Source organism: Taudactylus pleione, unplaced genomic scaffold, assembly GCF_031769625.1.
Source record: "Taudactylus pleione unplaced genomic scaffold, aTauple2 ptg000259l, whole genome shotgun sequence".
In the NCBI taxonomy this organism is placed as follows: domain Eukaryota; kingdom Metazoa; phylum Chordata; class Amphibia; order Anura; family Myobatrachidae; genus Taudactylus; species Taudactylus pleione.
In genome coordinates this window covers 1,602,290-1,629,660 of record NW_028284661.1, presented here as the reverse complement: position 1 = coordinate 1,629,660, position 27,371 = coordinate 1,602,290, and the positions used below count along the sequence as shown (strand labels likewise).

At 39.7% G+C, this 27,371-nt stretch overlaps 1 protein-coding gene across 1 annotated transcript; it reads right to left on the bottom strand.

Moving 5' to 3' along the window:
* Window positions 1-2,252: 2,252 nt before the first annotated feature.
* Window positions 2,253-26,669, bottom strand: LOC148514750 (amine sulfotransferase-like). Its single transcript, XM_088481002.1, has 7 exons — window positions 26,649-26,669; window positions 20,754-20,922; window positions 14,732-14,952; window positions 14,323-14,449; window positions 13,781-13,875; window positions 4,300-4,480; window positions 2,253-2,377 (listed from the first exon to the last, which is right to left on the bottom strand). Exons 2-7 carry the CDS (start codon window positions 20,908-20,910, stop codon window positions 2,253-2,255), a joined length of 906 nt encoding a protein of 301 aa, XP_088337128.1. The 5' UTR covers window positions 20,911-20,922; window positions 26,649-26,669.
* Window positions 26,670-27,371: the final 702 nt, after the last annotated feature.

Below are 27,371 nucleotides of genomic sequence, written 5' to 3'. Positions count from 1 at the left end.
AGGAGGTAGATGTATATGTGTCAAAGTCAACAATCAAGAGAAGACTTCACAAGAGTGAATATAGAGGGTTCACCACAAGATGCAAACCATTGGTGAGCTACAAAAACAGGAAGACCAGAATAGAGTTTGCAAAACAACATCTAAATAAGCCATTACAGTTCTGGAACAACATCCTATGGACAGATGAGACAAAGATCAACTTGTACCAGAGTGATGAGAAGAGAAGAGTATGCAGAAGGAAAGGAACTGCTCATGATCCAAAACATACCACCTCATCATTGAAGCATGGTGGTGGTAGTGTCATGGCGTGGGCATGTTTGGCTGCCAATGGAACTGGATACCTTGTATTTATTGATGATGTGACTGCTGACAAAAGCAGCAGAATGAATTCTGAAATGTTTCGGGCAATATTATATGCTCATATTCAGTCAAATGCTTCAGAAATCATTGGACGGCGCTTCACAGTGCAGATGGACAATGACCCAAAGCATACTGCAAAAGCAACCAAAGAGTTTTTTAAGGCTAAAAAGTGGAATGTTATGCAATGGCCAAGTCAATCCCCTGACCTGAATCCGATTGAGCATGCATTTCACTTGATGAAGTCAAAACTGAAGGGAAAATGCCACATGAACAAGCAGGAACAGAAGACATTTGCAGTAGCGGCCTGGCAGAGCATCACCCGGGATGAAACCCAGCGTCTGGTGATGTCTATGCATTCCAGACTTCAGGCTGTAATTGCCTGCAAAGGATTTGCAACAAAGTATTAAAATGTGAAAGTTAGATTTAGGATTGTTTAGTTTGTCCCATTACTTTTGGCCCCTTAAAAAATGGGAGGCACATATAGAAACCGTTGTAATTCCTACACCGTTCACCTGATTTGGATATAATTACCCTCAAATTAAATCTGAAAGTCTGCAGTTAAATCACATCTTGTTTGTTTCATGTCAAAGCCATTGTGGTGGTGAATAGAGGCCAAAATATGAAAATTCTGTCAATGTCCTAATATTTATGGACCTGACTGTATATTCTAAATCATTTCTATATACTCTAATTGCAGTGCAGGAAACTAAAGTATCATAAGCATGCATATATTTGTGAGTTGCTGAATGAATATGTACGTCCAAATATTCCTGTTTTATCAGTTCGCACTGAGCCATCAGCTGCTAAAGTCTGCAAAACCTACGATCATTAGTACGCCCACTATGTCTTAGTGTGCAATCGCGTGCTGTATGTAAGGTGCCCACCAGCCAGTCATAAGCTGCCCACTTTCCCTTAGTAACACACGTCATCTCCTGGAAGTGTATGCAACAATTGGTAATATCAAGAACCATCGAATCCATATGCAGCACTTGCGGTTGGTCATACCCTACCGAAAGCACTGCGATCACTGCAGTGTGTAACACAACCAGCTGAAGTGTACTTTGATGCAACTTCTTAATTATGCACGCCCCAGAAACAACATTTTGATGCTCAGTCATGCCTGCGCTTGCACCACCACACCCCCAGTTTCATTGACCTTCCCCTGTTACCACCAACAAACGGCTCGTCCTGTCACTCATTCAAGCGAGCCATCTAGGTTCAATTTGTGATCGCTTTCCTGATCACAGTGACTGGTTAGCGCATGTGCACTGTGTCTTTTACGCATGCACAGATAGCGAAAATCACCCAGCAGCATGCGAATGCAGCCTAGCGGGCGGGTCTGAATCATGCCCACAATCCCAGTACCTTCTGCTGTTACTAATATTAAATGCTCTGCACACCTGGATTACTCCTCTGCTTATAATGTGCAATACAACACCAGATAATCAATAAATGATTTAGCAACAATCATTCTCTTCTTCTCTTAGAAGATCTTGTTGGGTTCAAAATGGAGCCTCCGATTTTAAAAGTTAAAATTAAGGGTTTATGGCTGTATACTCATCACATATGGCACTCTCAACTGAATTTCTTTTTTTTAGGTAATGGAAACAATTGTAATGTTACATTGTAGTTAACTTTTTAGAAAATTGATGTTACTATTTGTTTTGTGAGAAGTAACTCATGGAAAATGGCAATTGTTTTTTTTACATTTTTATTTTTTAAATACATTTCATTGATAGACAAATCATAAGTACAGTAGTCAATAGTCTTCAAGTAATGTGTCATTTCTTTTTTTTCTGTACAATCATGAATAAACTTCAGCTTACTGTATTTTGCTATCATGATATAGAGTAGTAAAATACATGTTGCATCAGATATTTGTAATGGGATATTCATTTTTCTTCAGCAATGTCCCAGGTAAATTTTATGGATAAATCTCCCATCTTCTCCTGAAATATTTTGTCAACTGCTTCACTCTGTGCCACAGTAAATATATTTTTCCAGTCTCCAATTGTACCTGAAGAGACATTCATACATTTAAACAAATGGATAATAACCATATATCAATATACAACCATATGCAACAAAAATATGCAATGTTACTATTTGTTCTTTGACATACAGCTTCCTCCACAAGTGCCAAGCTCTAATTCACTAAATATCTCACAATATTCCCAACCAGAAATTTGGCACAGTATAGGCTACACCAAAAAATTAAAAAATCCACCTTTAGTAAAAGTGAGGACAGTATCACAGGACTGCGACAGACCTCTTTGAACCTGCCAGATGCTGTGAAATAGGGAAAAAAGGAAAAGGAAGCTCTCTCTTTCTTAAATAAACCACTTTTCAAACAATAAACTTTATAAGTACAGGTTGAGTCTCCCATGTCCAAAATGCTTGGGACCAGGGGTATTTTGGATAACGGAATATTCAGTATTTTGGAATAATTGCATACTATAATTAGATATCTTGGGAATAGGACACAAATATACACACAGAACGCATTTATGTGTTATATACACCTTATACACACAACCTGCAGGTAATTTTATACAATATTTTTAATAATTTGTGCCCTAGACAAAGTTTGTGTACATTGAACCATTAAAATTCAAAGGTTTCATTATCTCAATCATGCCAAAAAAATTCCGTATTTCGGAATATTTGGATATGGGAGACTCAACCTGTATTTAATTAAAACTTTTGGAGTCTTTATTGTCCTAAGTTATGAAATATTAAAAACAGTGTTTCAAAACTGCAGTTTTTCGGGACCCCTAACAGTGGACATTTTACAAATTTCCTAGTTGGTGCACAGGTGTATTTATTAATGGCTAATATTTTTCAAAAATAGTCTCAGGTGGGGACAATTATTTAAATTGTGATACTGAGGAAATTTATAAAACATGCAATTATAGGGCTCCTTGAGAACTGGAGTTAGGAAACACTGTATTAAAAGATAGTATGATAAATATCTCAAATATATAATAACTTAAAACAGTTGTGTATCTTATAAATGGTATTTATGAGATATGATCTTTGGTCACTAATATTGTGATATTGTGTTTTATCATGATAAAATCTATTTATAAGACACACAACTACAGTATATTAAGTACTGTGCTGAGGTAGTGGGTTTGATTCTCACCATGGTGCTTACTGTATGGTTTGTTTTTTCTGTTCATGCTTGTATTATTTTTCTCCAGGTAATCCAGTGTTCTCCCACAATTCAAAAATATATTGGTAGATTAATTGGCACTCAACAAAAAAAAATAATGAACCCAATTGTGTACATGTGTTAGGGAATTTAGATTTTAAGCTCCACTGGAGCAGAGACTGATGTGAATGGCCAAATGTGATCTGTAAAGCACTACACAATATGTATGCAACCAAAAAACAATTAAACCTGGGAAATGTAAGTACTAAATATTTGACATGCTATATAGTGTAGAAGCCATTTTGGAATAAGAATCCATTTTGTATGCCATGTATGCATGAAGGGTGGGTGCACAGGACAGGATGGAGTTAATTCATTGTACAGACCCTGTTATAAGTGCACAGAAAAGCATATGTACATATATGGTAAGGTATGCGATTCCAAAGGTTAAGCAGCACTATAGTCTCACTGCAGATAATGAATACCAGATGTGTTGCATGGTACCTTATAATGGAGACTGTCTGTTGAATAAACGCAGAGAGATATGGAGATGCTTGTGGTTACATATACACGTTCGTGTCCATGTCTCTTTCTTTCACATGAACATATATAGCCTTTAGCAAACAAGACTCTGAGGGTGACCAATAAAGAACTAATTCGCTGGCCATAGCTAGTGAGGAGAATTGACAATAGCTATTGCAAAAATTAAGTAAAAAAATTAACCAACAGTTCAACAGAGTTATGCCATATTTTGTGCATCTATAATTGTCAGTAAAATGTTTTACCTTTACGCATAAATTTCCCAAGTTTCATATTAAGAAACTCTGCTGGTTCATTTTCTTTATTTGCAAGGTGATCCATTTGCATGTTGTTGAATGTTGCTCGCTTTACCACAATATCCAAAGTCTCATCATCTAACTTTTTCCCTAAAAATGTACAGATTTGTTTGACAACAGACCTTAGATCCTGGAAAATATAAAATATATACACAAATTAAATTAGACATTAGTCGCTATTTAATATTTAATTTAAACAGTTATGGCTGCTGCGAATAGTAATTTACAAATATGTGTTCCGGGCTAATTCTCAGCCTTTTTGAGTTTAAAGCAATAACATCTGGAACAAGTGCTACTGGCTTTACAATTGGTTTTCTAAATTGTTGAGGAGATTAAAGTGTTGCCATACAGACATTAACCTTGGCTTAGACCTATGGACTTAAATAATTGTTTATATTAATATGTATTTGGACCATTTTTGTCTACATATGCTATATGTAAGTATATTGACAAACTGTACTTAATGGCCATATCCATTGGTTAGTGATTATGTAATTTCAATAGACCACATAGTATAAGATCTCAATTGCATCGCATAGTGCAGTAAATTAAGTAGTCACATGGAAATATACTAAGGGTCCAATCCAAATAGGTGTGAATTTGCAAGTAGCGAGTTTGTTTCTTGAATCCAAATAAAAATACATATTTGCACTACTCGCAGCGGAGGGGTGTGAATTGCCTGTCAAATGAGATTTGAGAGAAGTGCATGAAAAAGTGGGGAGACGATCCTTGACCCTCCCAAAATGGATAATTTCATCAGCAGGACAGTATAGAAGGCTGTTTATGGGCATTAGGAAGGTACTGCAGGTTTTTAAATGGTATCAAGTAGCTGATTTCTGTTTTTTTTTTTAAATGCAAGAAAATTATAAAATAACACACTTTTTTCATTTAATCTCAAACAAATGAAATGAGAAATGCAAAAAAAAGTTTGAAAAAAAGGTGTTGATTTGGGGGTACTTTAAGGGCACCTTGAAAAATTGAAAAAAATAGAATTATTTTTCCGTTAAAAAAAATATTGTAAATAAATTTGGGGTGCCTAAACTAACAAAAAAGTAGATTTTTTTGGTATTTGGAAGATTTTTCTTATTCAAAAATATGGCATGTATTTATTGGAGTAATTAAGCTAATTGGAATCTTCCAATTGCCTTTTCATGGGGGGGGGGGTTAAAGGGGTTTAGCACAGTGTCCCAACATTGTAACCATAAAATAAAGATTTTCCTTTCCACCTGTCACCCTGAGGGAGGTGCAAATGGAAAGATGCGGATTCAGTCTGACTGATTCAGTGCAAATTGCTTATTGGATTGCAAAATTAAATCGCTATGCAAATTCAAATGGAAAATAGCAACTCTCACCTCGCAATTCACACCTAATTGGTTTGACCTCTATTAGTCAAGTAAAGAAGTTATTTGTTAAGGTTTCATAACCAGCCTGTATAAAATACAGTACAAGGTGGCATCCCCTTATGACTGTAAGGACAGTTCCACCAGCACAATAGAAAAAGTAAGACTATGAAATTCTCCACTAAAGAAGGTCTTTGTAGCACATATACTAAATAAATTGACATTTGCAATTATTTGATGTGTCATTAATATAATTAATATATGGAATTATATTTGAAAAATTAATTTGCAACGAATAAATCAATTATGACCCTTAATTATGTGTAGCAAATATAATCTTTACTCATTAAAAAAAAACATTTAAGTTTAAAATCTGTGTTTAGGTTGTATGGTTTTAATACTTTCTAATTATGTACCCATCTAATTTTTAGTTGTAGTCAAGATTACTGCTAAATTGTAACTTGTCAAAAGACCTTTCACTTTTTTCATGTCTTCTCAATAATTAACCTAGATGTCCACATGGTCTTACATCTATTTTAAAGCAAATAACCAATAACAAGATCTTTTTTTTTAAAGTTACATATTACAATTTATGAATAAGTTTAAACTGACAAAAAAAGTATAAACCACATATGCTTTCTTAATATTTTTTTTGCTCTAACAATTACACTATTTACTTTTTTCACTTTAATGATTACACGTTACACAAGTTTATTATTTTGAATCAAATAGAATTTTGTAAAACATATAATAACATGCAATACCATAAACTGATGTCATAGTTACATATTCTGTCCTTTGGAATGTTTGTATGACACAAATAGTCTTCTGTCTTTTTCTAATACATGTTATGAATATACTGATATTAGGGTGCGCCACCAACCTAACACATCTTGATCCTTAGCAATTACATACTACAGAACATTGTTGGTTTTAATATTAGCACATAATTCAAATTCCTAACCACTGCAGAAGACAATTTGTCTATTTGGAAATCTGTGTCAGAAATAATCTGGATTTATCTAAATTCAGATAATCTCTGATTTGCAGTTATCATGCAAATGTGTTTTCCAGCATGTTATCAGTCTTACTGTGATGCCTGGGGCTAGAGATCCATAGGACACTGATTTCATTATGTGTCTAAAGGGATGAGTGGGTTTGGATTTCCAAAATCCGGACCCCCCCGAACCCCTCCGATCTGAGTACGGATCCAAGCCCGTCTCGGGGTTTCCCGCCTGGGTCGGATCTGAAATTGAGGCAAAACATCATCATCCCGCTGTCGGATTCTCGCAGGTTTTGGATTCTATAAAAGGTCCTGCGATTGCTGCCATATTTCATTCCGGCTGTGGAGTGTGCACAGAAAGGGAGCTGGGATTTGTTGGTTGCTGCCGATGCTGACCATAGGGGCTGGCTACTGTTGTCCAGTGCTGTGCTGCTGTCAAGGGCTGCTGCCCCGAAAAAAACAAAACATAACACACCTGTCACTGTCATCGGCGTAGCTGCACAGGGGTCCTGTGCTGCTGTCTGTCAAGGAGTCAAATATATATGAAATACACCTGTCACTGTCATCGGCATAGCTGTCACTGTCATTGTCATTGGCGTAGCTGTCACTGTCACTGTCATCGCCGTAGCTGCACAGAGAAAAAAAAAACCTGTCACTGTCATCGCGTAGCTGTCACTGTCATTGGTGTAGCTGTCACTGTCATTGGCGTAGCTGTAGCTGTCACTGTCATCAGCTTAGCTATCGCTGTCATTGGCGTAGCTGTCACTGTCATTGGCGTAGCTGTAGCTGTCATCACCTTAGCTATCGCTGTCATTGGCGTAGCTGTCACAGTCACTGTCATCGGCATAGCTGCACAGAGAAAAAAAACATCTGTCACTGTCATCGCATAGCTGTCACTGTCATTGGCGTAGCTATCACTGTCACTGTCATCGGCCTAGCGGCACAGAGAAAAAACACATCTGTCACTGTCATCGCGTAGCTGTCACTGTCATTGGCGTAGCTGTCACTGTCATTGGCGTAGCTGTAGCTGTCACTGTCATCAGCCTAGCTGTCGCTATCATTGGCGTAGCTGTCACTGTCACTGTCATCGGCATAGCTGCACAGAGAAAGAAAACATCTGTCACTGTCATCGCGTAGCTGTCACTGTCATTGGCGTAGCTGTCACTGTCATTGGCGTAGCTGTAGCTGTCACTGTCATCAGCTTAGCTGTCGCTGTCATTGGCGTAGCTGTTGCTGTCACTGTCATCAGCATAACTGTCACGCTCACTGTCATCAGTGTAGCTGTGCAGAAAAAAAAAACACCTGTCACTGTCATCGGCGAACCTGTCACTGTCATCGGCATAGCTGTCACTATCATTGACATAGCTGTCGCTGTCACTGTCATCGGCATAGCTGTCACTGTCATTGGTGTAGCTGTCACTGTCATCGGCAAAGCTGTAGCTGCCACTGTCATCAGCTTAGCTGTCGCTGTCATTGGCGTAACTGTCACTGTCACTGTCATCGGCGTAGCTGCACAGAGAAAAAAAACATCTGTCACTGTCATCGCGTAGCTGTCACTGTCATTGGTGCAGCTGTAGCTGTCACTGTCATCAACTTAGCTGTCGCTGTCATTGGCGTAGCTGTCACTGTCATTGGCATAGCTGTTGCTGTCACTGTCGTCAGCATAACTGTCATGTTCACTGTCATCAGTGTAGCTGTGCAGAAACAAAAAACACCTGTCACTGTCATTGACGTACCTGTCACTGTCATCGGCATAGCTGTCACTGTCATTGGTGTAGCTGTCACTGTCATCGGCGTAGCTTCGCAGAAAAACAAAAACACCTGCCAATATCATCGGCACAGTTGTCACTGTCATCAGCATAGCTGTGCAGAAATAAAAAACACCTGTCAATGTTATTGGCGTAACTGTCACTGTGATTAGCGTGGCTGTCACTGTCATCAGCATAGCTGTCACTGTCACTGTCACTGGCGTAGCTGTCACTGTCATTGGTGTAGCTGTCACTGTCATCGGCAAAGCTGTAGCTGCCACTGTCATCAGCTTAGCTGTCGCTGTCATTGGCGTAACTGTCACTGTCACTGTCATCGGCGTAGCTGCACAGAGAAAAAAAACATCTGTCACTGTCATCGCGTAGCTGTCACTGTCATTGGTGCAGCTGTAGCTGTCACTGTCATCAACTTAGCTGTCGCTGTCATTGGCGTAGCTGTCACTGTCATTGGCATAGCTGTTGCTGTCACTGTCGTCAGCATAACTGTCATGTTCACTGTCATCAGTGTACCTGTGCAGAATCAAAAAACACCTGTCACTGTCATTGACGTACCTGTCACTGTCATCGGCATAGCTGTCACTGTCATTGGTGTAGCTGTCACTGTCATCGGCGTAGCTTCGCAGAAAAACAAAAACACCTGCCAATATCATCGGCACAGTTGTCACTGTCATCAGCATAGCTGTGCAGAAATAAAAAACACCTGTCAATGTTATTGGCGTAACTGTCACTGTGATTAGCGTGGCTGTCACTGTCATCAGCATAGCTGTCACTGTCACTGTCACTGGCGTAGCTGTCACTGTCATCGGTGAAGCTAAGCAGAAAAAAAAACCAACTGTCACTGTCATTGGCGTAGCTGTCACTGTTACTGTCATCGGTGTAGCTGTCACTGTCACTGTTATCTGCGTAGCTGCGCAGAAAAAACAACAACCTGTCACTGTCATTGGTGTAGCTGTGCAAGGGTGCTGTCACTACTGTGCTGCTGTCTGTCAAAGGCTGCTGCCCCGAAAAAAAAATATTTTATACAGGGGTGATTCACTCCATAAAAAATATGGAGGACAAAAATTTGGAGGATAAAATAGGGAAAGATCAAGAACCACTTCCACCTAGTGCTGAAGCTGCTGCCACTAGTCATGACATAGATGATGATATGCCATCAACGTTGTCTGCCAAGGCCGATGCCAATTGTCATAGTAGAGGGCATGTAAAATCCAAAAAGCCAAAGTTCAGTAAAATGACCTTAAAAAATAAATTTAAATCATCTGAGGAGAAACGTAAACTTGCCAATATGCCATTTACGACATGGAGTGGCAGGGGGATGAAAAAGTCCATCACAGTCATGCCTGGGCAGTAGACCAAACATTCCACCTCTTTGGTCTGGAAATATTTCTATCCAAATCCAGACAACAACTGTCTTGCCATATGTTGCATATGTAAAGGTGTAATAAGTAGATGTAAGGACGCTAACCACCTAGGAATATCCCTTATACGTCACCTGCAGCATGTTCATAAAAAAATACTGTCAAGTTCAGAAACTGTGGTTAAGACCGTAAGCAGTCCAGGGACACCTATATCCCTTTTTCCTATTGTATTCAAGCACCTGCAAACCACACCGTCAACTCCCTCCTCGTCAATTTCCTCCTCATTCAGGATCAGAAGTAGTCCTGCAGGCCATGTCACTGGCATGACTGACTCCTCTCCTATCCGAGATTCCTCCAGAGGATTCTGCTGCTGTTGCTGCTCGGAGTCATTTATCATCTCAGAGAGGAAGCTGGAACACCACTACTTTGTTTCCTATGCAACTGACACTACAACAGTCCTTAGCGAGGAGGATGAAGTACAACAGCAGTCATACTGATACAAAGTGGCTAACTGAGGTCTTGACAGCTATGTTGGTGTTAGATGTGCATCTAGTATCTGCCATTAGTGCAGTGGGATTTAGACAATTGATGGAGGTAGTGTGTCAACAGTACCAAATCCGTCTAGATTACACCTCACTAGGCAGGTGATACCGAGAATGTACAGAGACGTCAGAAAAAGTGTTCTCAGTGTCCTAAAAAATGTGGTTGTACCCAATGTCCACTTAACCATGGACATGTGGACAAGTGGAACAGGGCAGACTAAGGACTATATGACTTTTACAGCCCACTGGGTAGATGTATCGCCTTATGCAGTAACAACAGCAGCGTCACCAGTAGCAGCATCTCAGAAACACCAGCTCATTCCAAGGCAGGCTACACTGTGTATCACTGGTTTAAGTAAGAGGCACACTGCCGACAACCTCTTGGAGAAACTGAGGGAAATCATCGCCCAATGGCTTACCCCACTTAGACTCTCCTGGGGATTTGTGATATCTGAAAATGCCACCAATATTGTGCGGGCATTACATCTGGGCAAATTCCAGCACATCCCATCTTTTGCTCACACAATAAATTTTATGGAGCATAATTTTTTTTTAAAAGACAGGGCCATGCAGGAGACGCTTTGGGTAGCCCAAAAAATTTTGGGCCACTTACGCCTTTCAGCGACTGCGTGCTGAAGACTGGAGCAACAGCAAACACTCTTGAACCTGCCCTGCCATCACGTGAAGCAAGAGGTTGTAACGCAGTGGAACTCAAGTCTCTATATGCTTTAGAGGATGGAGGGGCAGGAAAAGGCCATTCAAGCCTATACATCCACCTATGACATAGGCAAAGGAGGGGGTATGTACCTGACTCAAGAGCAGTGAAGAATGATTTCTGTGTTGTGCAAGGTTCTCCAACCCTTCGAACTTGCCACACGTGAAGTCAGTTCACACACTGCCAGCTTGAGTCAGGTCATTCCCCTCATCAGGCTTTTGCAGAACCAGCTGGAGATTGTGAAGGAGGAGCTAATATGGAGCGATTCTGCTCAGTATGTGGGACTTGTGGATGAAGCCCTTCATTCGCTTTCCCAGGATTCGAGAGTGGTCAATCTGTTGAAATCAGACCACTACATTTTGGCCACCGTGCTTGATCCTAGGTTTAAAGCCTACGTGGTGTCTCTCTTTAAGGCTGACACAAGTCTGCAGAGGTGCAAAGACCTGCTGGTGAAAACAATCTCAGCTGAAGCGGAACGTGACACAGCAACAGCTTCTTCTTCATTTTCTCCCACAACTGGGGCTGCCAGGAAACAGCTTAGATATTCTAACCAACCCACTGGCAGTGACGCAGTGCAGGCAGGACCAAGTTTGAACATCTGGTCTGGACTGAAGGACCTGCCAACAATTTCTGACATCTCTACTGTCACTGCATATGATGCTGTCATCATTGAAAGAATGGTGGAGGATTACATCGGTGACAGCATCCAAGTAGGCATGTCAGATAGTCTGTACCTGTATTGGCAGGAAAAAGAGGCAATTTGGAGGCCCCTGTACAAACTGGCTCTATTTTACCTAAGTTGCCCCCCTCCAGTGTGTACTCCGAAAGAGTTTTTAGTGCAGCCGGGAACCTTGTCAGCTAAAGGTGTAGGAGGTTGCTTCTACAAAATGTGGATAAAATGATGTTCATCAAAATGAATTATTAATTCTTCTGGGTGGATTCCAGCAGGGACGAATTAATACTCTGTGAGGATGAGGATGTACACAACACTGAAGATGGTGAGGAATTGGTGGATGAGGAGGATGAGGACGACATCTTGCCTCTGTAGAGCAAGTTTGTGCAGGGACAATTTAATTGTGGGGGCCCAAAGGAACCAATCATTTCAGCCACAGTCGTGTGGCAGACCCTGGCGCTGAAATGATTGGTTTGTTAAAGTGTGCATGTCCTGTTTATACAACATAAGGGTGGGTGGGAGAGCCCAAGGACAATTCCATCTCACACATCTTTTTTTCTTGGCATTATGTACTCTTTGGCCTAGTTTTTCAAATTGCCATCCTGTCTGCCACTGCAGTGCCACTCCTAGATTGGCCACGTGTTTGTGCCGCCCACTTGTGTCGCTTAGCATAGTCATCCAAGCTACCTCAGTGCAACCTTTTGGTCTAAAACCAACATTGTGAGGTGTGAGGTGTTCAGAATAGACTGGAAATGTTTGGAAATTAATGATATTGAGGTTAATAATAGCATAGGAACAAAAAAAACAAATTCTGTGATTTTAGCTGTTTTTATGCTTTTTTCCCAAAAAATACAGATCCAAAACACAAAACCCGGAAGGGTGGTTTTGGAAAAACCAATCCAGATTCAAAACACGAAGAAAGATCCAGATCCAAAACCAAAACACAAAACACGAAAAGTGGCCGGTGCACACCTAGTCTAAAGCTGGGTTCACACTGTCAGATATTTTAGCTGATCAATTGTCAGTGTGTACCAACGATATGTCTGTGAACGATGTCGTTCACATACATGTCGTGTCGGCCAGTGGCGTAACTACCGTAGGTGCAGGGGGCGTGGCTGCTATGGCGTGGACACCTCCTCCCAGCATCAGTCAGAGAGTAGAGATGGAGCGACCAGGAGAGGAGGTGTGCCTGCCCTGCGCAGAGTGACCACGGAGCAGGTAAGTCGAGGAGAGGGGAGTGAGGAGAGTGTGGAAGGGGGGCCGCGAACTGAAGGGAGGACTGGGGACCTAAAGGGGCCTGTGAAAATGTTGCTATGGGGCCCCTCTAGGTCTAATAGGTAGAATATATTAGGTCCATTGGCAAGTGTGTACGGGCGATCAGCCGATCTCCCGTACACATGCAGTGGCAGCTGCCGATCTGCAGATATATCTGCTAGGTGTGTACCCACCTTAATGATAGAAACATTTTGTGTACCTCTAAACATCACCAATGTAATAATGCATTGGTATACAACCTTAAAATTATATGATAGAGACTGATATTCAAAACCCTTCTTTATTATGTGTATTTTATTGATCCACTGGGTATTCAGTGACCGGCATGTTGAGCCCATGTATTGTTTGTTACACTGACATTGTTTTTAGGTATATAACATTCATTCTGTTATAAGTGACTCTAAAAATTTGTTTCATGCTGCAAGTTTGATTTTTAGAAATCAATGAAAATTAAAATACATTTTCTTTTCTTTATCCTTTCTTTCCTCCATCATACAATAACTTTTTTACAAATGTGTTCTTATGTTATCCATCTAGGATATTTTAGGACCCTAACTATCCCTGACAACCTCACACGCACAATACAGTATTACATAGTATTTTTTTGAAAGAATTCAGACAATTATTATGAATACCCAACCCTATTCCGGTATATTTGTTAATAGCACTGATTTTAATACTGTATTTGTACTTTACCACAATTAGAATATATAGAAGTCAAAATTCTTAACAAATATAAAAAATACAATTAAGTTTACCATGATCATATCTTCATATTTTATGAAAAGGATATTGAAATCATCCTTATGAGTGTACCATCCTCGAACATGATCAAACCAACTGCCAGGAAAAACTGTGGAATGGAAATGACTGATAAATGTTTGATTCTGTATTTGTTATATGACTATACAGTATGATGTGATTTTTGGTTTTTTTTTTAAAAAATGGACCACAATAGGGTACAAGAACACACACACACACACACACACATACACACACACACACACACACACACACACACACACACATACCTTTTGAAGGCTTACCTTCAGGAGCTCTTATGCTTTTACAGCTAACACTCAGGTACAACATTTTTGCGATGCACATCACACCAATACCAAATAGCAGCCTCTGGAAAAGGGATACATTTTCCTGTTCCTAACATTGATATTTTGGTTCTTATATTAAAATAGATAAGAGCTGGAGAAGTCAAAGTTGCCATGAAGCTGTAGACATGTAAACAATTGTTCTAGTAATAACCATGTCTGAAGTGCAAATACAGAGGAAATACAGTACTTACCATCTCCAGCTAAAAACTTCTCAAAGAAGTGGGCAAAATCTGGTGACTTCTCAACATTAACTAAAATGGCTTCAAAATGGTATGAGGATATCATGACATCCTTTGGATTCCTCATCACATAGATGACCTTAGTAATTAATAAATAAATTATTAATTAGTATACTTTTCCATTCTTACTGGCTGGTTTGAGTACATGGTCAAAATTAGGTAAAAAAAAATCAAATCACAGTATAATGTAAAAGAGCAATTATTTGTGTGATCTCTCTCTTCCATTTTAATGAAAACATAACATAAATCATTATTATGGTGCTTTGAGCAACTTCTAACACATTAAATACAGCCATTATAATTGCACTAGATCTACTTTTAGGAACAAATCCTCTCACATGGTCACGTTTGTTATTCTTACTTTTGCTTTCTTATTTCTTAGTCCTTGTGGAACAAATAAATATGATAAGTAGGATGTAAATAGACGTGGTGATGGCCGACTCTCGTGATCATGCTTAACAGGATATTTGTCTATAGGAATATCAAACCATGGTGCTCTCACAGAAGTTTGAATTTGTTCTGTGCCATTTCGGTGTCCTTCACTACAGATTAAGCATAAAATTTGCTGCATCCAAATGGTTCCTTTAATATAATGGAAACAAATTAAAAGGTTAAAACATACTTTATATTTTAATAAGAAATTTACATTGTACTAGTATAATGTCCATTTTTTAACAAAATAAATAATTTACTGAGATGACTTGCCTATATATGGTCATCCAGATATCTCAGCACAATAGAATGCTCAGGAAAACTTTAAATGGACACTCCATTATACAGTATATAGTTGAAAATAAGGAATGTGGTGAGATTAATGTCAATTACTGTACTGCTACATTTGTATGCTATATCATATACTAAGTCTTGAGCTTCTTTACAGTAATCTATGGTATGCTATTGTTTGACTTTATGGCTCTTGTTACATTTAAAATTGGGCTTTGTGTGCTGTCTATTTTATCACTTAGTCAATGTTGTGAAAACGTGTTTAGAATACAAGATACTTGGAATGTCCTTGATCACCTTACTAAAGACAAATGTTTTCATACATTTTGTAATGACTTTAAATTGATTCAATGAGTATTGAGTGTTGTAAACTAAAATTAGGTATAACACTTGAATCTTTCACATACTAGGCTTGGAAAAGCAGAATGGTAAATGGAAGGTACAGACAACTGCAGGGTAAGAATTATTATTATTATCCATTATTTATATGGTGCAACAAGTGTTCCGCAGCACCTTACAAAGTACATAAACAAATAGGTTGACCAGCAGATTACAGTACATTACAATCTAGAACAAGGACAAGGATAATATACATTGCTACATTAGCGACCATAACACCCAGATATGCAGCAGAGCATACGCAACCAAGTGTTGGCTGCCTGAGTGGGGAGTAAGAAGTAGATGAAAGTAAAGTAAGGAGAAGCACAAGATGGTAGGGGGCCCTGCTCGTAAGAGCTTACATTCTAAAGGGGAGGGACAGACAAACAGGTGTGACACAGATGGGGTAGACAGGGAGGAAGGAGCACGTAGCAGCAAGTTAGGATGAGAGCTGGAATGCTTTGATGAAGTAGTGGGTCTTAAGAGCCAGTTTGAAGGATTGTAGAGAGGTGGAGTGTCTGATGGGGAGAGGGAGAGAGTTCCAAAGGTGGGGAGTAGCATGAACAAATTCTTGGAGGCGGGAGTGGGAGGAAGTAATCAGTTGGCAAGAGAGGCGGCGTGCATTTGTTGAATGAAGTGGGCGGACAGGAGAGTGAATGGAGATGAGGTCAGAGATGTAAATGGGAGAGGAATGGATGAGGGCTTTGTAAGCAAGTGTGAGAACCTTGAATTGGGTTCTAAAATGGAAGCGGATCCAGTGAAGGGCTTGTAGGAGAGGGGAGGCAGATGTAGAGTGTTTGTTGAGGAAGCTGAGCTGGGCAACAGACTTAAGGACAGACTGGAGAGGAGAGAGTTAAGAGTTGGGGAGGCCAGATAAGAGGAAGTTATGGTAGTCCAATATAGAGATGACCAGTGAGTGTATGAGTGTTTTAGTAGCATCCCGGGTGAGAAGGGTCTAATCTTGGAAATATTTTTGAGATGGAAACGACAGGACTGCAGGAGGTTCTGGGTACGTGGTTTGAAGGAGAGGGAGGAATCCAGGATAACTGCAAGACAGCACACTTTGTGGCTAGAGGAGATAGTTGTGCCATTGACTGATAAAGAAATAGTGGGAAGTGAGGTTATGTTGGAGGGTGGGAAAATGATCATCTCAGTCTTAGACATTTAAGTTTAAGAAATTGCTGGGACATCCTGGAAGAGATAGCAGAGAGAATGTTGGTTATACGAGTGAGTAGAGAAGGGGAGAGATCAGTGGAGGAAAGGTAGATCTGAGTATCGTCAACATAGAGATGATAATGAAAGTCAAAAGAGCTGATGAGTTCACATAGAGAGGATGTATAGAGAAGAACAGTAGAGGGTCAAGAACAGAACCTTGGGGAACACCTATGGTTAGAGGCTGTGGTGGGGAAGAGGGGCCATGAGAGAAGACAGAGAAAGATCGGTCAGAGAAGTAGGAGGACAGCCAGGAGAGGGCAGTGTCACATAGACCAAGGGAGTGAAGGATTTGCAGTAGGAGAGGGTGGTCCACAGTATCGAAGGCAGCAGAGAGGTCAAGAAGAATGAGCAGAGAGTAGTGGCCCTTGGATTTAGCAGTAAGGAGGTCATTGCTGACATTTGTGAGAGAGGTTTCAGTGGAGTGGAGCGAATGGAAGCCAGACTGAAAATGGTCAAGGAGGCAGTGGTAGGAAAGAAAAGTGGTAAGGTGGTTGTAAACAATACGCTTAAGGAGCTTGGAGGCAAAAGGGAGGAGAGAGATGGGACAGTAGTTGGTGAGAGTGTTAGGATCAAGGGTAGGTTTTTTAAAAATGGGGGAGACACTGGCATGTTTGAATGCAGAAGGGACAGTGCCAGATGCAAGGGAGAGATTGAGGAGGTGGGCAAGATGGGAACAGGAACAAGGAGAGAGGTAGCAGAGGAGACGTGAAGTGATAGGGTCAAGGAGGGAAGTGGAAGGGGGGGGACCAAATGAGGGCCATTACTTTCTCTCCAGATACAGGGTAGAAGGATGTCAGAGTCGGTAAATGGATGGGGATGCGTGATCAAGCAAAGGAGGAGGTGTAAAGCTGGGGGACTGGTGGAATATGATGTCCTGACATATGGAATCAATTTTAGATGTAAAGTTGGTAGCAAAGTCAAGGGCAGAGAGTGAGGAGGAGAGGCAGTGAAGAAACGCTGGGGATTTTGAGGACTGGGAGGTGATGAGGGTGTGTACACAAGAGGCCCTAATAGGGGCCCTTGGAACGGTACTGTTGCTGCCTCATGGCACATACATTTGGCTTGCAGAGTGATTACAACAGCACCCTACAGAGAGTCCTTGCATGCACATTGCAGCTTGTAGAGTTACCCAGCTATATTGTTCCTGGTGCTGGTGGCCAGGCCACTTTGTGTGACATCATGACATCACATGTTCGGGGAGCATGGCTGGCACAAGGCCAGCACTGGTACACACAACTGTGGTATACATAGAGGGTGAAGATAATGCAGATAAGACTGTCAGGAGGCTTATCTATTGTGGATAATTGACTCATAAAGCAAGGTCCAACACCAACTCTCCTAATCTGTGCTGGCTTAGCCCCAGACTGCTCAGCCAAACACCCCCCCCCAAAAAAAAAAAAAACAATGAAAGGTAAAGAAATTGATATCTTCTCTATATAATATGCCTGGTGGGTGTTGGGGCAATAAAGAGTTCACTTTTTGAAATTATCATTTTTGTATGTAACACTTCTGGCCCCAGCCAGCCCTGGTAGTTATAAATAGCTTGTATATATTATTGCTTATTTAACTACAGGGGGTAAATTTACTAAGATGGGAGTTCTATTAAGAAGTGATGTTGCCCATAGCAACCAATCAAATTCTACTTCTCATTTATCTAGCACCATCTAGAAGATACTACCTGGAATCTGATTGGTTGCTATGGGTAACATCACTTCTTAATAGAACTACCATCTTAGTAAATTTACCCCCAGGTGTAAGCATATAAACACAAGCAGCAGCATGCCTCGGCATCCAGTGTCTGCTAGGAACTTTAGTATTAAATGGAGACTGTAAATAAAAAACACCAACACCGTAAAATAAATATATTTTATTTAATAAAGACTCTCCAATCCTTGATTCACTAATTTTGTCAATTAGCTAAAGCAACCTCTTTTTGCTGTTTATAAACCATAAAGAATAAACATAAAAATATGCATGACAAACATCTGCAAATGACAGGCTGGGAGACCTTCACTGTATCAATGTGGGCTGACCAATCGGACAGGCTTTCTCACATTCTTTCTCAGAGAAAGTAGTGCTGCAAGTGTTACAAATAATCTCTTCCTCTCTATTTACTACTAGGTAGGACATTTGTTAAGTAGCAATTTGACCAAATCACAACTTTATGGCAGCGTGATTTTAGTCAATGTGCAAGCTGTCAAGTTGATCAAAAGCAAATTGCTGTAAAATTGTCATAAACCTGCCATATTTGAACCCAACTTACCACAAATCATCATGCCAATGTTCTGGGTTAAAAAAAATTAAAAACATCCCAAAAAAGTGCTGGCCTACTGGGATGTTTGAAAGCCTGCAACTAAGGATTCCCGGGTCAATGCATTGGCTCCCTCCTAGTTCCCCTGTCTGGTAGATGTCAGGGGGTACCCCTGTCTGGTAGTCCCCTATAGTTTTCTAAAATTATACTTAAATATTTTGGACAAAATACTTCACAGAAAGGGTAGTGGATAAGTGTAATAGCCTCCCATCAGAGGTGGGTACTGCAGTACATCTTAACTTCCTATACTGTCACTTTGATTCAACCTCTCCAGTCCTTCAACTCCATCACTGGCTCATCTTTCCTTAGAGAATACAGGTTAGGCTACTCACTATACCATTTAAAGCAGTTAATCTCTAATCTCATTCCCATAACTTTGACCTCACATCAATCAAATATCCCCTTCACTCCCTCTGCTCTTCCTGTGACTGTTGCCTTGCCTCTGCATTGATTACTTTCTCCTACTCCCATATCCAAGATTCCTCCTGTCCTGATTTCCTCTTCTGGAACTCAATCCCCCACCATATTACTCTATCTACCTGCCTGAATTGCGTGAAATGTTCCCTGATTATGCCCCTATTTTTCAAAGTCTGTCAGTACTCCTCACCTTCTTAGCTATCATCTCTCTACTCAACTGCCTCATTTCCCCTTAGTTTGCTTCCCAGTTCTACCATGACACTTTGTCTTTAAGTTCTCATGAGCAGTGCCCTCCTCTGTGTTGTTATCTCCCTGCACTTCCCGTGTCTCCAGGGCACTCTCACTCATGGGAATTCATCCAAATAGGTGTGAGTTTGCAAAAGCGAGAAATGTGAGATCCAAATAGAAATGCCTATTCATGGTAATTGCTACAAGTGTGTGCAATTTTTCTACAACCTGTAACCTGAAAAAAGTAAATGAAAAAGTGGGGAGACCATTCTGGACCCCCAAAAATGTGAAAAAATTATCAAAAGCAATTGTTTTTCATTTAAAAAATTACTTTAATTAAATTTGGGGTGCCTAAACTAACGGAATAAAAATTGCTTTTTTGAGGCCATTTTTAACCACAATGATGAAATGTAATTATTGGTTCAGTTAAGCTAATTGAAAACTTCCAATTGTCTAAATTTGTCATTAGGGGGAGGTCCAAAGGGTTCAGAAGCAAGTTCCGACATTTTTACATTACAAATATAGATTTTCCCTGCCATTTCACACTCTCTGGTGGGTGCGCACAAAACAAGGTGAATGTCATGTAAAAAAAATTAATTTTAATTGTTTTGCAAGTGTCATTTGCAGTGCACGTTAGCCGTGAGAATGGCTGCACATATGTTTTTATGGGAAATTACCCTTCTGCAATTTCAGACCTAGAACATGCATGTAAAAGTGACATATAAATAATTTCCTGGAAAACCATATAACTATTATTTAAAAAATAAATATATGTGTGTTGCACTTATCTTGCACATTAATTAATTAATTAATTAAGTGGAAGGTTTAATCAGTATATTCACTGCAAAGTAACTACACAAATACAACAGTGACAATAATAATACTAGGGAAAAAACATAACAGAAATTGTTGTTTATAGAGAGTGTAACATTTGCGTTCTTCAGTTGTAGTTTTTATTTATATGGGCTGGTTACCCCATTTATTACAGCATCTGAGACCAATATTTATACATTTGTTTACAGAGTGTAGGGTATATTTCAGTACATCTTGCATGATATTCAAGTATTAGCCTTAAATATTAATATTATGTTGTGTAAGTAATTAAACTCACCTGATTTTGGAAAGTTAATTATGAATACATCATCATCTCTTATTTTAAAATCCTGCAATGAGTCTATGAACTCTGTTGTGGTCAGTTCCTTTAAAAAGCAATATCCTTTATATCTGTAAAGATTTGAGTCATGCAGCACTGGAGTAATTGTGGCCATGGTTAGTCAGTGCTCCCTGTAATTAAAAGACAAAAGTAAAATGGGTTGTGCTTTCTGGTTTATGTATACAGTAACAAAACTCCATAAAACTGTATGATGAAAGTCAAAGAAAAAAGTAGACATTAGCATTAATTAAGTGTTTGGAATATAATAACATAATATGTAACTCAATAATAACAGGATTATAGGCATACTTGCCTACCCTCCCGATTTGGTCGGGAGCCTCCCGAAAATCGGGTGCCGCTCCCGGCCTCCTGGGAAGGCAGGCAAGTCTCCGGCAAGCTGCCGACTCCTAATGTCCCAACCTGCGATGAGTGAGAATACCCAGGAAGTGGGGGGGGGGCCTGTGACGTGACTCATGCCGAATCGCATAATTTTGGCCCTGCCCCCTGCTCCACAATGCAGGATTATTGGCATTGTGTAGAGGGGGGCGTAGCCACCCCCCCACTATGCCCACAATACCCGGCCACACCCCCCGATTTTGCCGATCTGTCTGCCCCCTTCCCAGAAGGGGCAGCCAGAATGTCGGCATATCTGATTATAGGAGTGATTCTTCTTGTGTACTGCTGCTTGAAACTTCTCCTTTTTCGCTCTGTGACTTTTCAAATACACTTATATTAGTTTTTGAATTGTACAGTAATTACCTGCCCATGTGTCCATGGTGTTACAATTTTTCTCATACTGTACATGGTAAAGTTAATATGAATATAAATCTATAAACAAATAACTGCATGAGTGTGGAAAAATACTCTCCAGCGTGTATAGGAACACTTATAAAATGCATTTTAAAATTCACTAGAGATAGTGTCTATGACACAGTAATTCTACAGTATTTGTGGTAATACCCCTGGTTCCCATGAATGGGAATCATTATACCTGGCTTTTTTTTTTAAATAGCAAATTGTCATGGAGATAAGGGTACCAATATCACAATATATGCTTTTCTTGCTAAACCGGATACATTGCATTGAAACAGTTATAAAAGAAATATTAAACAATAAAATTACAGTACCAGATAGTAAAAAAATAGAATAAAATCCAAAGAATAAAGTATGATATCATAGCAAAAAGTCTCACAAAAAATCTGCTATGTGTTTCACGACGACAGGCACTTTTTGGCTGCCTTAAAAAGTTGACTGGCACTGTGAAACACGTTTGCTCCCACACACTGCACAATTATCTTTCATCCTGTCTAAGCATAACAGGCCAAACTCACATTCCTCCTCACCTCCTTTCTGGCCCCTTTAATCCATCCTGCCAAGAACAAAAACAGCAATGAATGATGCAGACAAATGTGGTGACATGCCCCGTATGGTGGCATGCATGCTCACTACACTAAATAGCCACAAGGAAACACAAGTGAGATCTAAATAGATGGACAAAAGACAGAGGGAAGAGAAAATAATGAAACACTAGTCATGAGAGATAGGGAAGAATAGAGGTAAAAATATGGAAAAACCGGAGGAATAGGGGGAAGAATAGTGGGAGACTGAAGGAATAGAGGGTGAAAAGAGATTAGAAGGAAGAAAAATTGGAGACAGGAAGAATGGGGAATGAGAGAGGAATTGGGGAGATCGGTGGAATAGGGGCAGGCATAGGGAATATGGAAAGAATAGAGGAAGAATAGGGAGAACTTTGTAAGAAAAATACACAAAAACTAGTAATGGGAGAGGGGAGAGGAATAGGGGTAAGAACAGAGAAAGACAGGAGGAATAGGGGGAATATGGGAAATAAAAGGGAGTGGAACAGGGGGATGGAAGGAATAGGGTGAGAGGGGAGGAATAGAGAGAAAAATAGTTGGAGACTGGAGGAATGGGTTATAAGGGAGGTATAGGAGGAGATGGGAGAAATTAGGACAAGTATAGGGAAGATTAAAGAAATGGGTGAAGAATAAGGTGATATGTGAGGAATAGGAGGAATAATAGAGAGAGACTAGATGAATAGGGGCAGATGGGATTAATAGGGTGAGAATAGGGGGAAATATAGGAGGAGATGGGAGAAATACAATAAGAAATAAGAGTAAATTGATGAATAGGGGGAGATAGGATGAATAGGGACTATAAAATGGGAGACAGGAGGAATAGTGGAAATAATAGGGGAGATGGGAGGAATAGGGGGAAATGGGAGGAATATGGGAAATAATAGGAGTGGAACAGTCAGAAATGGGAGGAATAGGGGGAGAGGGGAGGAATAGAGGGAGAAGTAGAGAGAGAGATGGGAGAAATAAGGGCAAGCATATGGGTAGACATGAGAAATATGGGGAAATGGGAGGAATGGGGGGGAGGAATATAGGGACAAAAATGGGGAGATGAAAGGAATAGGGACAAGAAAAGAGGAGATGAGAGGAAAAAGGTGAGATGACAGGAATAAAGGGAGTAATAAGGGGAGACAGGGAAATTAGGGGCCAGAATAGGGGTAGACGGGAGAATAAAGAGGAGATAGGATTAGTAGAGGGAGACCTGAGGAATAGGGGGAAGAATAAGGGGAGACTGGAGACATAGGGGGATGAATTTGGGAAGACAGGAGTTATATGGTCAAGAATAGGGAGAGATAGGGGAATTAGGGGAAGAAAGAGAGGGGGGTGGGAGGGACAGAGTGAAAAATAGGACGAGAAAGAAGGAATAGGGGGAGATAGGAGGAATATGGTCAAGAATGGGTAAGAGATGGGAGGAAAAGAGGAATATAATAGGGGAAGAAATACTTGCTTCCAGAACTGACATCTGTACATCTGCTGTACATGCTGTAATGTCTTACACATAGTCCACAGATCCACACATATGGTTTAAATGTCTATCACTTTGTTTTTGTTTTTTATTTCAATAGGTGAAAGGGAAGCAGGCAATCACATGGATAAGTACAAACAATAATTACGACAAAGAATGTAACCAGCGCTGATAAGCACTCGAACCCCATCTGTTTTTCTTCCAACTAAAAAGTTTGGTTGCACACCATTTATAAATCTTTCCAAAATCATTATATATATTTTATCTTAAACTAACATAGTCCACCGTCAACTGTACTACTAACACACTGAAAAACACACACAACCCAATTACTAGTGCAGTTTGGTGATAAATAAAGGACACGAGAGCCAGTCAAGCAATCAGGAAATGTTTAGTGAGGTACTTTGATAGATTCTCTGTTTTGACATCATATAAATTTTTATTGTGATATTTGACTTATGTATGCTGGATATAATTCTCTAGCTCTGTTCCTACAGTACTTTAGTGCCCCTCTGTATCTTTGTAAATAGTTAGTGTACTGTTACCACTTGGTCTAGGAAAGGAATTAGTATGCAATACCACCGGCAGGGGTAAAGATCCCAACAGCTGAAAAGGTATGTATAACTAACCCTATTCTCCCCCTAACCCTAACCTCCCCCCTAGTGCCTAACCCTAACCCCCCTCTAAGTGCCTAAACTTAACCCCCCCATCCCCGCAGCCTAAACCTAAGTCTCCCGGCGGGGTGCCTAACCCTAACTTCCCCCCCAGGGTGCCTAACCCTAAACCCCCTTCCCCTAGCCTAAACCTATCCCTCCCAGGAGGGGGGGTGCCTAACCCTAAGTCCCCCTGGGAACCCTAAAACCTAGCAGGGTACATACATACAGTATATGCTACAAACAGCACTTTTTCTATACAGGTTGAGTCTCCCATATCCAAAAAGCTTGGGACCAGGGGTATTTTGGATAATGGAATATTCCATATTTTGGAATATTTGCATATCATAATGAAATATCTTGGGAATGGTGCCCCAATATACACACATAATGCATGTATGTGTTATATACACCTTATACACTCAGCCTGCAGGTAATTTTATAAAATATTTTTAATAATTTGTGCCTTAGACAAAGTCTGTGTACATTGAACCATCAAAAATCAAAGGTTTCATTATCTCAGCCGTCGCAAAATAATTCTGTATTTCGGAATATTCTGTATTTCGGAATATTTGGATATGGGAGACTCAACCTGTACTTTCAGTTGGTGATCTACACTGCCAGCCCCAGGCTTGTGCACAGCTGCTCTGATGGACAAATCCTGCTGCAGATGCAGCTTTACCAGCACTCTGCTACATCTTCAGCTGGTGAGTTATACTGCATAATTATTGTGTATTATCACTGCAGCCATTGAATTCAAAGTATATTTTTCTGACACCTGGATAACAGTGGTACAAAGGAATCTGTACCCCTTCATCATAGTACAGGACAAATCAGATTTGTCATGCCCCTTTCCCATTGAGGCCACACCCCTTTTGTCCCCCACACACCTTATGTCATTTGAAAAAAGAGGGGGGGGGCACTGATGCTCTTTTTGGCCCTGGGCACTAAAAAACCTAGTTACGGCACTGGTATGGGTTATGGCTATCCTTTGGTTTGCAGATCTTCCTAAATGGGGGTGCTGACTTATTGTACATAGTCAGGCTTCAGATTTTCTATGGTAAAGGGTCACATGGCTTACAGTACTAGAATCTTTCTTTAAAAGTATTTTCCATTATTAGCTACTGTGATGGACATTGAACCTGGAGTTTGAAGTTTAATTTCTCATACAGACCTTACCTATAATTATAAGACACTTATAGTTATATTTATTTTCCCTTTTCTTTTGCAGATTCAAAATATACAACAAGAAAAATAATTTTATAATGGTGCACACTGATAAAACATATCTATTTTTTTCCATTTTCCCTTCCCACAAAATTAGCATGTGGAATAGTGAAATATAAAAGTGATCAGTGAATATGTAAAAACTACTCTTAAAATAATGGTTTTATAGATTCACAATGTTAGTCTTCATATATTTAATAATATTTTAATTTTCTAAATCTTTAATTCTGTGTATCTATCAGATTCATAAATGTATTCATATATTCAAATTAACATATTAGTTTCTTAAGCATGGCCTAGATAGATTTATACAGGTATCAGCATGGATGTCACACAATAATTAATGCAGATACTATTCTGGACATGCAGTCATTTAGGGAAGATGTCAACCTCACAATGTCGGCGCTGGGATCCCAAAATGATTTTAATGCTCTTTACAGCATTTCACCCAGTACCGATGTTATATATTTAAATTGCTGATTGCTATCATATTTAAATTTATAACATTAAACCCGTGTCAGGATCCTGGTGCCAGAATTGTAAGGTCGAGACACTCACTGTGCACATAGTGAGTGTCGACTTCTCATTACCAACCTTTCATCTGTTATTGAATGGTTAACTAGTTTATTACAGTATCTGGAAAATTGGTTAATTCAGTATTAGCTACATAAGTTCAAATATGATTACTGGCCCACATGTAATATCTTTGTTATTACCAATATACACACACTAGCAATATTATATAAATTATATAAATTACCATCTTATGTGCACTAGAATTAAATCAAAATTAAATTATTATTTAGCAAATTCCTCATTGTTAAATGCAGTATTTTGTGTAGTTACTGATAGCTTTGAGCATGCGATGAGAATTTACAAAATATTTACTGAAGGACATTTATGTTTACATGGAAGCATACAGTATGTGAGTTGAATAAGTAGTAAAATAATAGATTACATAGGCTGCTGCAACACAACTAAAACAACAATGACAATACACATTATTTTACCAAACTCTCAATGTGTGTTTTGTAGGGCAAATATCTTCAAATAAACAACAAAAAGCAAACATCAACACATATATGTAGGTATGATTAAACAGTCATTTCAACTGGACACTAATAATAAGACTTACCTTTTGTTTTTACAGCTTCCTTTTCTGCTCTCAATCTGTAGTCTGAGTTGGCTGCACACTATGTTCTTTTTATAAAGAAACTATAAGGAACTTTGCCAAAATCAGAGTCCAACCCTTTCCCCTTAGTTTCTGTAACTAGTGAGATTCCGTGTCATAGAAAAGGCTGCATGTTCTAAAGGAAAAATGTACATTGTAACTTGCAACGGTTATAATGTATTGCTTTATATTGTTATACATATTTGTATTTTTATTATTTGAAAGGAATATCATATTGCAGGGAGACTTTTTGTGTTGCAGCTAGCAATGATGAAATACCTAATTTAATTAATGTTGCCATTTTGCTACGATTGGTGCATGTCAAAATTGTCTTTTGTGCATTAGGCCAGAGGTTCCCAATCTCTGCCATTACAGTTTAGCTTTTAAGGATATCTATGAATCCAGATGGGTAAATCAAATTGACTGAGGTACTAATTAAGTCGCCTGTGCTCAACCATGGATATCCTTAAAACGTGGACTGTAATGGCGGTGTTCGGGAACCTCTGTTTTAGGCAATTGTACATTGCATCCGCTTGTTACAAATTTATGTTTTGCTTTTTGGTATACCCTGATTAATTTATTGTATATAGATGAGTCCTCATACATCTAGCCTCTATACGCCATGCAACATAACTTGCCTGGTGTGAGTGAACTGCCAGGTCCCATGCTACTAAACTAGGATGGACC

What these genes read in the sequence shown, in the direction of transcription:
- LOC148514750 (XM_088481002.1), bottom strand. Translation starts at nt 20,910, where the DNA reads ATGGCCACAATTACTCCAGTGCTGCATGACTCAAATCTTTACAGATAT. An exon ending in TAAGAAATAAGAAAGCAAAA is followed by an intron (nt 14,450 to 14,731) that starts GTAAGAATAACA and finishes TTAATTACTAAG; the next exon opens with GTCATCTATGTGATGAGGAA. An exon ending in TGGGAAATTTATGCGTAAAG is followed by an intron (nt 2,378 to 4,299) that starts GTAAAACATTTT and finishes ATGTCTCTTCAG; the next exon opens with GTACAATTGGAGACTGGAAA.